Genomic DNA, 15,120 nt, shown 5'->3' on the forward strand with positions numbered 1-15,120 from the left:
TTTTGAGCTTGTTAATTGGTCCTTTAGTATTCCTTCTCCTCCAGTAATCTTTGAAGTAGGCAAGAGAGGTTCTGAAATCTTTATTGAATGGATAGGTATGGAATCACAGATCATAGTAGTGGACCACAAAGTCTTCCTCCCCCCACCAGTTTTTAATTCCTTTGTGGAGAGTAGAGGTACATGGTGGAAGGGAACATTTTAGAGTATTACAACTGAATTAGCTATGGCCAGAAGAAGAAATCAAACAAAGAGAATTTAGGAACAAATTGTAGAATGCCACCGGGCTGATACTGTATCTGAGATGCTCCGTTCAAAATGAAACATGCTTATACTTATATTGCCATAATGATAAACTGTTTTTAAAAGTACCCCCATTCATACCCATACCATTTAGGTTACAATTCTGTATTAAACTCATAGTTCCCAGTTGCTTTTTAAAAACTAATTGTGGCTAAATGTTAAGACTTTCTCAAATGTAGAGGGTTTGAATTTTGGAGCTGGCAGGGAACCTATGGCTCAGACAGTTGAGTGACTTCTCCAATTTTGTACCAGAGACAAGTCTAGGGCTTTGGTTTTCTGATTACCTGAATAGTGCTTTTTCCACCACTCTGTTGTAGGCAGCCATTTTAAAAAAAAAATTTGTGATCCTAGAGCATTTGATCCCAGGATGATTCTTTTAATTTGATGTGTAATCCCAGACCATTTAAAATGTTTGATATAAACTGTGGCCTGTGGGCCAAATCCAGCCTCCCACCTGTTTTTATACATCTGGAACATAGTCACACCCATTTGTTTATGTGCTGTCTATGGTGCTACAATGGCAGAATGAGTAGTTACAACAGAGATTGTATGACCTGCAACGCCAAAGATATTTATTATCTGGACCTTTAGAGAAGTTTTCTAGCCCTTAGTATAAGGTCAGGATGAATAAATTAGCTTTAAAAATTAACACGATCAATTTGCAATAAATTGGGAGTAAAATATGCTTTCTGAAAAAGCTAAAGGGGTGAGCATGTTGTTGAGAAATACGAATGATCTATCATAAAAGGCTGCAAAGCCTACCTGCATTAAAGATGAAATAGAACCAGGTTTCTAGGGAATCTCTATGCTCTGGAGATTCTAGTTGCCAGAATGAAACCTGTGACTTAAACAGAACTGACTCAAGATGGAAATGTCCCAGACTGTCATTTGTGTTGTGCTAACCCTGATGGAACTTGAACACTCACCAAATGTCCTTCTTGGCAGGTGGAGTGGATCCAACAGCAAGTGGTAAAAAAACGGACCAAGAGGGATTATGACTTTAGCCACGCCCAGTCCACTTACTTCAATGATCCCAAGTGGCCAAGCATGTGGTATATGGTGAGTTTGCCTGGCCTGGGGCCACGGCGTTCTGTTCTGTGTTGTGCAGGGATTGTCTGTTAGGACCGGGAGGACACAGAAGCAGTGACCAGGGACTTTTTCCTGTTTCAAGATGGAGATTGATGGCCTGTGATGGTTTCTGGATCTTTTTTTGAACTTAGCTCTCTGGTTCTAAGGAGAAAGAAGGGAGTTCTGATTCTGAAGGTATTTGTGTTTGAGATCTTACTCTGGGTAGTAGCTTGGTAAGTTTGGGCGAGAAGATAGAAAAATATACTAAGGGCAGACACCCTGAGACCTAGCAATAGTTGTGTTCACCTCTGGTACTCATCTACTCCACCCTGAAACCAGCCTGGTTAATGGTACTGGGTCTTGGAACTCATTGAGATGACTTTGCAAGTAGGTAACAGATTCCTGACTTTAGTTGTCTAAATGTGCCTTCTCACTTTGGGTAACAATTTTTAAAACTAGACCAGGAAAAAAGCAGTTGAAAAGTATTTGACTTGTAGCTAGTTCATTGGTTCAAGCAAAAACTTTCAGTGAGGGAAATTTAACATATTGGGAAGAGTGATCTAGAAATTCACTTGATGCCGCCTCCTTTGAAAATATATTGACACTTCTGTAGTCTTAGGGTTTTATATTCATGATCCCTGAGAAATTGATTAGAATATGTTACTTAATCATGAAATTCATATGTTACCAATTTGCTCTATAATCTACAAAAGACCTTAACTTTTCTCTTTTTTGAAAATCTTTATTGCAAATTGTTGCCAGAGTTATCTCCTCCAATCTACCTTGTTTTTTGCACTCTCTGACCCTGCTTCTCTACAAATCCACTGCATTCCACATACTTGTCTGATGCTTTTCTGCCTCCTTGCATTTCATTCCTTCTGCCCAGAGTGGTCTTTTGCCCTTCCCCACATCCTCGGTTCAGGATAGTCCGTCCCTCAGAGCCCACACCCAAGGCTGACTATTTCTTGTCTCCCATGTCCTCACCTGTCCGTGTTTGTCCTTCCTCTGCTCTCCTGGGCCCTCTATCTCAGCCACTCCTGGCATCCTTCCCTTGGCACTTTGTTTCATAGTTGTTGGATTTTTAAATCTCCTCTGTTACTTTGGGCAGTGGGTCACTTATATCCTCCCATCTGAGAATCTAACCTAGCACCTAGCAACACTAAGAATTTGTGTTTATTTGGAGATGGGTGAATGTAGCTGGCGCTTCTCCCAATTTCCCTTTTCTTAGTCTTACCTGGAAGTGGAAGGTTGTGGAAAGATTTTGGACCCCAAACAGAATTTTACACAGAAAACTCTTTCATGCATAAGGGGAAAAAAAGGAGCCATAAAGCTAAGTTCAAAGGGAGGTGGGACTCTAAACAGCATTTGAGTAGAAATCACCTGAGGGGACAGTAAGACACTTGACAGCTTATTAGCTCCAAGACCAAGAAAGAGTGAACCACAAGGGAAGGCATTAGAGGGAGTGTTGGCAGGAGCTAAGGAGCTTTGTCTGTGCTGACAAGATGATAAGGATGTAATGGGATTAAGAGATAGGATGCAAGCAAAATCCCCCTACACCCCTGTTTATAAGGCTGGGGGGAGTGAGACCCTCCTTGCCTTACGTTTCTTTTTGCAAGAAAGAACCAAATTGCCGTCTGCACATGTCCCACTGGACAGTGGAAATGTACAGCAGCTTTCCCCTACCCTCTCCCCACTCCAGCAGGGCAGGTTGGGCTGTCGTAGGAGCCATGGCCAAGGTGACGCCAAAGGTCTCAGTGCTTATAGAGTGAGATACACTCACTCCCAGGAACCACTGCCATTTCTTTGGAAATTCTCTTTTGATGTAAGGAAAGGTTGAGAGGGAAGAGCTTTTGTTTGGCCATTTAAAATATTGGATGTTTTTCAACACATATTTGATGGTAATAATTCAAATAGGTAACATTCATTGAGCACTTACCACATGCCAGGCAATGTGCTCATACTTTATTTGTGCTAATATTTTTCTAATGTAGTGTGAACAAAAGTGTGCATTAATATTGGCCCCGTGTTATAAGAGTGAGAAATCTGAGGCTCATAAAATTTAGGCCACTTGCCTAAGATCACCCAGCCTGAGAGTGGTGGAGCAGAGATGCCAAACCAGGCAGACTGATGGGAGTCCAGGGGATTAAAGTGGCATCCTATCCCCATCCTTCTACTATGTACAACCACCATCATAAGGAAGACACTACTGCAACCCTCCAGGAACTTCTAATCTATCCATGGAGAAATAGCTGAAATACAAGGCAGAATGGTGGGTGCCATGTAGGATGGACAAAGTATCTTGGGGACAACCAAAATACTTCAAAACTTCCTATTACATACATACTGTTCCCTTAATGAAAGGGGTGGGAAATAGGTTACACACCATATGTTTATCTGTCAGGAGTGGTGACAGAATAGGAGTCAGAACTTCAAATCTGCAAACATGGATTCAAATCCCTATTATTTCGCTTACTACGCCCACGATTGAATCAGTTAAACTCTCGTCAGCTATAAAATAAGAGTATCTAGCTCTTACGTATGAGTTAGCTATTGCTGCATAATAAATTACAGAGCTCAGTTTTTAAGACAGTGATCTCCTGGGTTCTGTGGGTCAGGCATTCAGACAGGGCCCAGTGGTGGCGACTTCTCTGTTCTGTGATGTCTGGGACTTCAGCTGGAAGACTCAAAGGTATGACTAGAGCTGGAGGGTCCACTTCTAAGGTGGCCTAGTCACGTGGCGGGTTCCTCGCCACGTGGGCCTCACCGTGGGGCTGCTGGAGTGTCCACTCGGCTCCATGGCTCCGTCTTCCCCCAGCGCAAGTGATTCAAGAGGTTGCGTCAGAAGCGGTGACGTCTTTTATGATCTAACCTCAGAAGTCACAGTTACTTCTGTAATCTTCTCTTGGCCACATGTATGAACTCTGATTCAGTGTGTGAGGGAACTACACAAGCATGCGTATACTACTAGGAGGGGAAGATGGTTGGGAAACTGGTTACCATAATGAAGTGAAATACTGCACAGGAAGCCTTTAGCACACTGCCTGACACTAGAAAACTCTCAATAAATTATAATTGTGATTATTCTTCTCTTTTTAATTATAATACATGCTGTTTTCTTTTTATCTGTTGTTTTAATTGCTACTAGTTGAAGGGGGGTGTGATCACATGTGCAGTGGGCATCCTTCAGAGCGCTCTGGTGACGTGTGAGTGACACAGTTGGGGAAGGTGCTGATTTCCTTCTTCCTTTTTCTGAGCCCTTGGCCCTGCTGCAGTGTTTCTGAGGGCTGCTTGGTGAGCCTCCATAGGGTCCTACCTTCAGCTCGTTAGCCTAGGCCTGGTCCTGTCAGTCTATATTTATCACAGGAGAACAGAGATTAAAGAATGGCATGAAGTGTGCCTGAGTGTCTCTTTTAATTAATTTAAAAGCTTTGTCCCTGTCACTCCTCCCTTTGGAAACCGGTATGTGAAACCATTATGTCTAGCCTTGAGGCTTGGGCAGTATATTCAAGGAAAGGTACATATTCAAGAGTTTGTTATGGAGACGACAGCTGTCTAATTACTCCTCTGACCTGAAACACTGTGCTTAGGCTTCCAGGAGTTGGGAGGGTCTAGGCGTAGAAACAGAGCTCGCTTCTTATTGCACTGACAGACGCCAGCATCTCCTCTTTGTCAGCATGGTGGCAAGCACTGAGGATTTAGGAAGACATGATTCGTGCTTCCTAAGAAGATCAGTTAACGCAGGAGAGGAATACATAAGTGCCAATGAAAGTTTGCTGGGCCAACGACTCCTCCCTAAACGTTTTTCTGGGATCATGTGCATACACCCAGCTCCATGGGCTTTGGGTTGTAATTTTTGCTTGTAGATTTGCTTCTTCCATTAAAACGTCCTGAGTAGATTTTAATGGATATCCAAGCTTGGGTCCCACTATCAGAGATTGTTATTTTTGGTATAGAGGAGGGCTCAGGCAGTAGGATTTCATCAGAATTCCCTGGTGATTCTAGTATGCAGCCAGAGTCCTGAGTTATTCACTGCCCGTGTCTGTGGTAAATGCTAATCAAATAATAGATGAGTAAACTGGACATCTGTGATCATGTAGAGAAAATAATTGCTCATGTTTATTGAGTCTTTGTCAAACATTTTGCCAAACTTTCACATGTATAATATTATCTTATTGCCAGCGTTCCAGTGAGCTGGGAACTATTATTGTCTTCATTTTACACTGAGGAATAAAGCAGAGACAAGTTAAGTAACTTGCCCAAAGTCACACTCTTTACCAGGGGCAGATCCTGGTATTCAAACCCAGTCACTCTGACTCCAGAGGCTAGACTTCCAACTTCCGAGTCCCTGGACCTCGTACTAGCTGGCATCAGAATCACCTGGAGGGATTGCTGCCCACCCCTCTCACGCCCCCCAGCGGAGATTTGGGAATTTGCATTTCTAACAAGTTCCCAGTTCAGCTGGTGCTGTTTGACTCTCAGGACTGCTTTGAGATCTCCGTGCTCTATCATATTTTCAACAGGAGGTTTATGTGAACACAGCTGGCCTCCATCTTCCCATTATCAGTTGGAGGAAGAAGAGCTTTTTAAAAACTTATGAGACACTTTAAAGTGCACTTGGTCGATTTAATTTGTTTCTCTTGATCTTATACCTTTTTCTTACAAAATTTTCTATTTGGGAAGCTGGCAGCTTTAATATAAGAAGATATTTTCACTTTACTTGCACTGATTGAGAAATATCCTTGGCTTATATAGTCTTTCAAGATGTTCCACAGACAAAGGATATCTGATAGGAAAGGTTGTGAAGATTTGGCCAAGTCTTTGGGAACTCAGTGTAATAGACATGGTTTTAATGTACCCAGCTGGTATAATGGACCATTTTGACCCCCTGAAGAAAATTCAGTTTGACTCTAGAGATAACAAGGCTAAGATGCCTCCTCAAGGGTCTGGGAATGCCAATTGAGCAAATTCAGGGAGTTAAATTTTTTTAAATTGTTACAAAATATTTAAGACATACAAAAATTTGAAAGAATACCACAAATGCAGGTCCACCCACCCCCAATCTAAGGAATAGAACATTATGTATACAGTTGAAACCCCTTGTGAATCCTGTCCTAATAGTGTCCCTTCATCCCTTACAGAGTTATGGCAGATGCTGCATTTGAAATACAGAGTGGGGGGGAGGGAGTTCCCCTTTGTTGGCAGGATGTTTCTCTTTGTGGGAGGGATTATTCAATTTATAGTAGATTTTATATTTTCTGAAGTCATCCTGAAACACATTCATACATGAAATTTGTACTCAGGCTCTTGACAAAGAGTCCCAGGAAGGCAAACTGGAAATGAAACTTGGAGGAAAATATAAGTTTAATAGAATAGCTCTTTTATTCCTTTAGTCATGTAAATATTTTATTGCCTTAGGAACGTGTTATAGCATTGTACAGTATTTCTTGTCTAACTGTTAAGAACTAATACTGATTTTGGAGAAGCCCATAGTAAAGAACTTAAAAAAATTTTTTCTCCTGCCTTATGGAAGGCAAGCTCAATTCCAAAGAGGAAAGCAAAGAAGGCCTTGTGCAGTCTTGCTATTTGATTCTCAGACTATAGTAGTATGACTAGTATTCTTTTTTTTTTTAAAGGAATTCCTTTATTTTTATTATTTATTTATTTATTTATGGCTGTGTTGGGTCTTCGTTTCTGTGCGAGGGCTTTCTCTAGTTGCGGCAAGCGGGGGCCACTCTTCATCGCGGTGCACGGGCCTCTCACTATCGCGGCCTCTCTTGTTGCGGAGCACAAGCTCCAGACGCGCAGCCTCAGTAGTTGTGGCTCATGGGCCTAGTTGCTCCGCGGCATGTGGGATCTTCCCAGACCGGGGTTCGGACCCGTGTCCCCTGCATTAGCAGGCAGATTCTCAACCACTGCGCCGCCAGGGAAGCCCATGACTAGTATTCTTAACACAGAATTTTTTTAATGAATATTGGGTGGCCTGCTTAATATGCATTTTTTAAAGCCAGGTTTTAACAAATGGGCTCATTTTTTGTTGCACTACCTCAAATTTCATGAAAGCTCTCTGGGTGGTTTCTTTGAGGAAAAAAAATCATATTTGTCGATCAGCAGAGTGAAAATTAGCTGAGTTCGGCTATGCGTGTGAGGTATATCTGCCAAAAACTATGAACTAGCTAGGATAGTAATTGTGAAAAATGATTGTAAGCCACATGGTTCTTTCTCAGCCAACTGGATGGTATTCAGTTCTCCAAGAGTGTGAGGCATTGCTGTTTCTGTGGTTGGCACACATTTTCCTAATGACTTACTGTCATTTGACTCTAATAAAATCTGGTGGAGTTTGTGGCATTATTGTCCTGGCAGCTTGGAAATCATCCTTTTACAACACCCCATTTAGCTGTTTTAATTGAAAATGCAACATGGCGTAAATCTGCAACCATGTGGCCCGTCTTGACGTAAGTAGGAGGGCTTCTGAGAAAGGATGGACTCCAGCCAGGCAGCAAGTGATTTCCTGGTAGGAACTACTGGGGGTTGAGATGTGGTTTTGGTGGACCAGTGTTTGCTTCGAACTAGCTCTGTGTCCTGTGGAAAGGTATTTTAGCTCTCTCAACCTTAGCTCATCTGAAAAAATGAGGAATCTGGACTAGATGCTTTCTTGAGTTCATTCCTGCTTGAACCTCCTCTAGGTCCACATGGCAAGTTGAACTAGAGAGTGCGTCTTAGACAGACACATACCACCAGTAGGCCCAGGTCTTGATTTCCAGCTCAGACCCACCCCATGAGTTCCTGACTGTTGTATCCCATGCTTTTGTTTCATTACTACTTCAATCTCAGTGTGTCCCCTTGTTGGGGGTCCCCAAGGCCACCCCCAGATTTGGTGATTCACTGGGAGGAGTCACATGATTCAGCATAAGAGTCATACAGCTATGATTTATTTCAGTGAAAGGATACAGTGCGAAACCAGCAAAATGAAAAGCCACATGGGGTGAAGTCCAGGGGAAACCAAGCTGAAGCTTCCAAGAGACTTCTCTCAGTGGAGTCACACAGAAAGCACTTAATTCCTCCAGCTTGCATTGTGACAACATATGTGAAATGTTGTCTACCTGGGAGCTCGTGAGGGACTTGGTGCTCAGGGTTTTTACTGGGGGTTGGTCGTGTAGGTACCCGGTGCCTTCCATGTACCCGAATTCCATACTCTCAGAGGCGTTCAGCACAAACCGTATTGTTTGTGTAACCAGTTTAGACACAGTGAGACATACTTATGAAGAAATGGTGAGATCCCTCCCCAAACCCAAGTTCCCAGATGCCCGCCAAGTGTATCTGGGGAGCCGAACGCATGAGTGCCTGAGTTGGAATAATGCTCCTCCTTTATTAAAACTTTGTGTTCACTGAGTGAATAAATTAACACCAAAGAAAAATACTCATAAGTGATAATTCCAAGAAAAAGCAAACTTGAATCCTAACTGTAAGTCCATATTTGTTTCACAGCCTGGAAAATCCCAACTGAATGAAAGTTCCTATTAGGCAAATGTTTATTCATGTATGCATTCATTCATTCATTCATATTTAGCAGAGATTTATTTTTTCCCAGTACTTTCAATGTCTTTGACACCAAGGATAAAATAGTAAAAGGTGCTTTCTTTTTTATTTTATTTTATTTTATTTTTTTACATCTTTATTGGAGTATAATTGCTTTACAATGGTGTGTTAGTTTCTGCTTTATAACAAAGTGAATCAGTTATACATATACATATGTCCCCATATCTCTTCCCTCTTGCGTCTCCCTCCCTCCCACCCTCCCTATCCCACCCCTCTAGGTGGTCACAAAGCACCGAGCTGATCTCCCTGTGCTATGCGGCTGCTTCCCACTACCTATCTATTTTACATTTGGTGGTATATATAAGTCCATGCCACTCTCTCACTTTGTCCCAGCTTACCCTTCCCCCTCCCCGTGTGCTCAGGTCCATTCTCTACATCTGCGTCTTTATTCCTGTCCTGCCCCTAGGTTCTTCAGAACCACTTTTTTTTTTTTTTTTTAGATTCCATATATACGTGTTAGCATACGGTATTTGTTTTTCTTTTTCTGACTTACTTCACTCTGTATGACAGACTCTAGGTCCATCCACCTCACTACAAATAACTCAATTTCGTTTCTTTTTATGGCTGAGTAATATTCCATTGTATATATGTGCCACATCTTCTTTATCCATTCATCTGTTGATGGACACTTAGGTTGCTTCCATGTCCTGGCTATTGTAAACAGAGCTGCAGTGAACATTCTGGTACATGACTCTTTTTGAATTATGGTTTTCTCAGGGTATATGGCCAGTAGTGGGATTTCTGGGTCGTATGGTAGTTCTATTTTTAGTTTTTTAAGGAACCTCCATACTGTTCTCCATAGTGGCTGTATCAATTTACATTCCATAAACGGTGCTTTCTTTAATGAAGAGTAAGTGGAGCATTTTATGGGCAGAGGTTAGGGTAGTTATAGGCAGTTTGTCTGCTCAGTTGGTGGTAGTCCACTGAGGGTACCAGTAGCAGAACCCTAATTGGAACTTGCTGATCAACTCACGATGATTGTGATGACTTCATGTGATTTCATTACCCCATGTGATGTTTGTGATGGAAGTCAGTATATTAGAGGTATTAAGTTAACCTATAATTAACTAGTCAAAGTGCTTCTAAAAGAGACCAGTAAAAAATCACTTCAGATAATATTCATTCTTGCCTGGTGCAAATTATTACGACCTTTATTAATTTCCTTGAGCAAGACATAACTTATTCCATACTGGTAGTTTATCTTCTCAGCTTTACTTTCAAAGAGTAAAAGTATGTCTGTAGTCTGGCCCTTTGGGCCTGACTCTAACATGATGAAGGGTCTGTTAACATAAAGTTGTTTTCATCAAGATTTTAGTGATTTTTCTTTAATTAGTAACGCATTTTCTGCTGGAGAACAGATAGCATTGACCATTGAACTCATTTAATCTGTGGTTGTCTTCTTAACATGTTGATTCAAGTTCTTTTATCAAAGTTTCTCTGAATTCCTCATTTCTTATTTACTTTTCACCCAGTATTGGGATTAGTTCTAGTGATCAAGGCACATTTTTGGTTGATTTTAACATATTTCTTTGCCAATGAGTAGGGTTCTCTTAGTAAGTACTCCATAAATGTTTATGGATATGAAGTGAGGAGAGAGTTGGTCATTGAGACCAAATTCACAGAACTGAGTTTGGCTTTTCCTGAAAGGTGATGGTGCCTTCAAGTGTCCTGTGTTGAGAATTCAATTCTAAAGTTATCTGAGAGGAAGGTGTCTGGAATGCTGTTTTTTCCTTAATTTTGGTTGGCAGTGAACTTGGCTGGGAAGTTAATGGAGTAAGAGAAATAATTCTTAGCAATCCAGTGATGAGAAGAATCAGAAAGAAGAAAACGCCTAAATTGCCCGGGGACGAGAAAGTAATAATCATCTTCAAATAGGATACACATGCACTTCAATGTGATTTTTCCAGTTTCTCAGATGTTAAAAAAAAAAAATCCTTGGTAGACTATCTCAGCCTTGGGTTTGGAATTCTAGGCTAGCGATAGGTAATCTAATATGCAAATGGTATGGGCACCAAGAGCTGCTCCATACCAGATGAAATCAAATTATACTGAGGCAAGTAGAATAAAACTATAAATTCCAGAAATAGGATTTGATTACTTAATTACATAGGTCAGAATCAAATTGGGTTCATAATGCAAAGATGCTATTCTTTATGGTAGACGATGTGGACAAAGTACAAAATGCATTTACTGATTATTCTTTCCTTGATTAAAAGAAGGAGAACCCAATAAGAAACCTAATTTCTTCCTTTATGCTAGGAAAAAAAGAAAAACTAGTCAGTTTAGATGGTGTCTATTCAAATATTTGGTACAAAACTTACAGAATAATCTTAAAGACTACTTGGAAGAAATGTAGCTTTGTGGGGCTTTCTTTTCTGTTTTAGTTTTCTGGTGAGGTGAATTGCATGTCTTGTAAAAAGCCTACCAGGATAGAAGTTCTGATCCAGACGTACCGAATTAGCATGTCTGAAGCAAAGAAAAGAAAATTATGCCCGGGTAGCATAGGACTGTGTTCTCCTAATGATCTCTTTGCGTGGTTTCCTGAAATTTAGTTAAATTAGTGTCTTAAAAACTTGATGTTTGGGTTTGTTACCTAGTGATAGAGAAATCATCCTTATCTTTTAGTGAACTTAAAGAAATTCAGCAGGACTCTTAGAAGTAGTAGGTTAAACATAGCAGGTATACAAATTTTTTAAATGTCATTCCTATTCTGTAGAAATGTTTTATATGCCCATTCTCATTTTGCTTTCACACCTGTGCTCCGTAGCCCAGGCCCTTCTGCTTCACATCCATGGACTATCCAGAAAAACATGCTGTGTGTGTTTCTGCAGTTAGTACCTTGAATGTAGTCTTTAAGAAGAAGATACTGAAAAACAAGAAAACCCTCAAAGACCACCAGATTGGGATGGGCCTGAAAAATAACTTAATTGAAGCTCTCAGTTCATGCTCAATACCCACCCTGTATATTTTCAGTCACCAGAAATATACGCTACTCAGACAGCCCTTTCTTTCCATGATGAACAATTCAGTTCAAAAACACTTGCATGCAGATTATCAGAAACTTGTATCCCTGTTACTCCACACACACCCGATGGTCTAGATTCCAGGTTGTGTATCACATCTGATCCCTATTTCACCAGCTTTCACTACAAATATTACAGAAAAGCAGGACTAGAAACATTTATAATTGTGGAAGTTTGTCCAAGAAAATGAGAGATTAAGGCGATCCGTAATGATCAAACCTGATACTCTCTGGACAAGTAAAAGAAATGTGCAGTGAGCAAATCATTTAAACTAGTCATACACACTAATGAACACTGAATTAGTTCTGTCCTCCCAGGACTTAAGAACTAGGAGTTACCATAGAATGCTCAATAAAAGCATTAATTCAATGTGTAACAGGAGGGAAAATGTAGGAAAGCAACAGGGAATGTAATTCCCACAGAAAAAAGTAAATTGATGATTATTTTATTTAATCAACAACATGAATTGAGCTCCTCGTCCGTATCAGGCATAATTCAACCTGCTGGGGATACCTTTGGGACAAAGTGATTTCAAAGGAGAGTGAGTAAGAGATAACTGAAGTGCACAGGGCATCGTGAGGCTCAGGAAGGGAGGTCACCCCACCCCAACAGAAATCTTGGTATTGGGTGAGCATCTTCGTCATGCAGGTTCCTTGGCAGAGTGAGTGAAGGCAGCTGTTGAGAAGCCCTCACCAGAGAGCCTTAAAGAAGAGATAGCTGGCTTGCCGCCTTAGCAAGGGCAACGTGCAGTATCTGTGGACAAGGCGGTGGGTGGTCTGTAGGCGCTGGCTTGGCTTCCTCTTGGGTCCTGGTGTGCCTAGACGGCAACTGCCTCTCCCTGGATCATCTTGAAATCTGTCATTATGTCCTGAGCTCTATGCTTTGTGCCCTTTGGGGCCTAACATTTTGATTATTTTTTTTTTAAATTTTGCCTGTAATGTTTTACCCCCAGTGTTTTGTTTTGATAAATACGAAATCTATAGACAAATGGAAAGAATAGTAGGAACATATACACATTGCATTCACCTGGATTTAACCAAAAATTAATATTCTCTCTCTCTTTGCACACACACACTTTTTCCCCCTGAATTTTGAAAAGAAGTTGCAGACATGGTAAAAATACACCCCTAAATATTTCAGGATGCCTCTCCTAAGAATGGTATTTTTCTATATAACCAAGGTACCATTCTCACTTCTAAGAAAGTTAACAGTGATCTTACCCAGTTTACTGTCCATATTCAGATTTCCCCAATGGTCACAAAAATATTTTTAATAGATCTGTGCCTTTTGATCCAGAACCTAGAATCATACATTGACATTATTTGTTCTATCCTTTTATCTCCTTTAATTTGGAAGAGTTGCCCTACTGGGGGTGGGGAGTGGTGAGGAGTGGTCTTTCATGTTGATGATTTTGACGAGTCCAGGTTGGTAGTTTGTAAAATAACTCACACTTTGTTATTTGAATGTTTGTTTGATGGTTTTTCAGGACTTTAGAGGGATAAAACATTTTTGGTGTGAAAACTACCCAGATGAGATGATACCTTTTTCAGTGATTCATATTAGGAGGTAGAATGTTAGAAGTTTCATTTTTGGTGATGTTAACTTTATTTCTTTGGTTGGTTGAGGTATCTGCTAGATTTCTCCATTGTAAAGGCACATTTTAGCTCTCTAATTAATAGGAAATTTGAGGGGTAATAGTTTGAGACTTGTGAATTACCTTGTTTCCTGTCAACTTTTCCCCAAGGTTTTAGCACCTATTGATGATGTCCGCCTAAATTAATCATTAGATCAGTGGTCACAAGACGATGATTTTCTAATTCTGTAATCCCTTCTTCACTCCACTTACCTTTTAATATCATTATGAGTTCATGTACTCTTTTAAAATGGAATGATTCATTACTGACATTATTTGTTTTTTGGTTCTTAAATTGTCCCAGGTTTGGTGAGTGGGTAACTTTTCAAGTTGACTGAAGAGTCCTTTTGAGAAGACCCCAATCATTTTTTTAGTGCTTAGTGCTTTCTCCTTTATGGCACAACAAAATGTTCACCTTGTATTCTCTCTGCCTCAGACCTAGAAATAGCCATTTCTCCAAGTAGATGGTTTCTTTTATTGAGGAATGATACTTAAAAGTCAAGATTCTGGTGGTAAGGGTGTCCTTGGTTGTAGGCTCTTTTTCAGTGGACAGAGCTGAGGGATGTATATCTAGAATTCCTAGTGTTACCTTCAATTCTAATCCTAGAGCATGGCTTCTTCTTCTTAGCCCATTTCATATTTCTCTCCCCTCCCCACCTCGGTGAGAACCATGGTTCTCATCAATATCAATAAATGTACTACTGCACACACAAAAACGTATTGGAATTACTACAACAATGCCACCGACAACCACAAACCTACTTACGTAGAATTCAAGATTTCTTTTTATTCTTAGAATATATCCCACTGAGGCAATACAGTCACACTACTTGAGTCAAAAGTTGCTTTAATAAATGCTTTTTCCCTCTATGATTATGTCATTATTTATATACAGTTAGATCGTTCTGTTCAGTTTTAGAGCTCCCTCCCCCATCATTATATGTTTAATCTTATTACTTTTATTTTGGAATACATAAAACATATATATCAAAATGAGATACAGAGAATACTATAAATGCATTTTTCCATTTTGCTTTTATCACTTAATATACCTGAAAATCACTCCATGTTAGTTCATAGAGATCCTTATTCTTTTTTTACAGCTGTGTTATGGTAGACTTACCATAATTTATTTGACTAGACATTGATAAATGTGCAGTTAGGGTGTTTTCAATATTTTGTTTTTACAAATAACTCCGTACTGAGTAGCCTTGTGCATACGTTTTTGTGTTGTTGGAGGTGTATTTTCAGAGTAAATTCCTAGCTGTGGGGTTGCTCAGTCAAAAGGTAGAAGCAAATGTAGTCTGGTTTGTTTTTTTTAAACTTTTGGATTTATTTATCTATTTATTTATGGCTGTGTTGGGTCTTCGTTTCTGTGCGAGGGCTTTCTCTAGTTGGGGCAAGTGGGGGCGACTCTTCATCGCGGTGCGCGGGCCTCTCACTATCACGGCCTCTCTTGTTGCAGAGCAGAGGCTCCAGATGCGCAGGCTCAGTAGTTGT

General features: G+C 40.4%; 1 protein-coding gene across 11 annotated transcripts in view; it reads left to right on the plus strand.

Annotated features, from left to right (window-relative positions):
* PCSK5 (proprotein convertase subtilisin/kexin type 5) overlaps nucleotides 1-15,120 on the plus strand; it is a 489,089-nt gene that overhangs the window by 81,351 nt on the left and 392,618 nt on the right. For all 11 annotated transcript variants that reach the window (XM_036855671.1, XM_036855664.1, XM_036855665.1 and 8 more), the window contains one exon: nucleotides 1,246-1,359. In XM_036855671.1, coding sequence (XP_036711566.1) covers nucleotides 1,246-1,359 — 114 coding nt within the window. The remainder of the gene's footprint in view (nucleotides 1-1,245; nucleotides 1,360-15,120) is intronic.

This window comes from Balaenoptera musculus, chromosome 6, assembly GCF_009873245.2.
Source record: "Balaenoptera musculus isolate JJ_BM4_2016_0621 chromosome 6, mBalMus1.pri.v3, whole genome shotgun sequence".
NCBI lineage: Eukaryota > Metazoa > Chordata > Mammalia > Artiodactyla > Balaenopteridae > Balaenoptera > Balaenoptera musculus.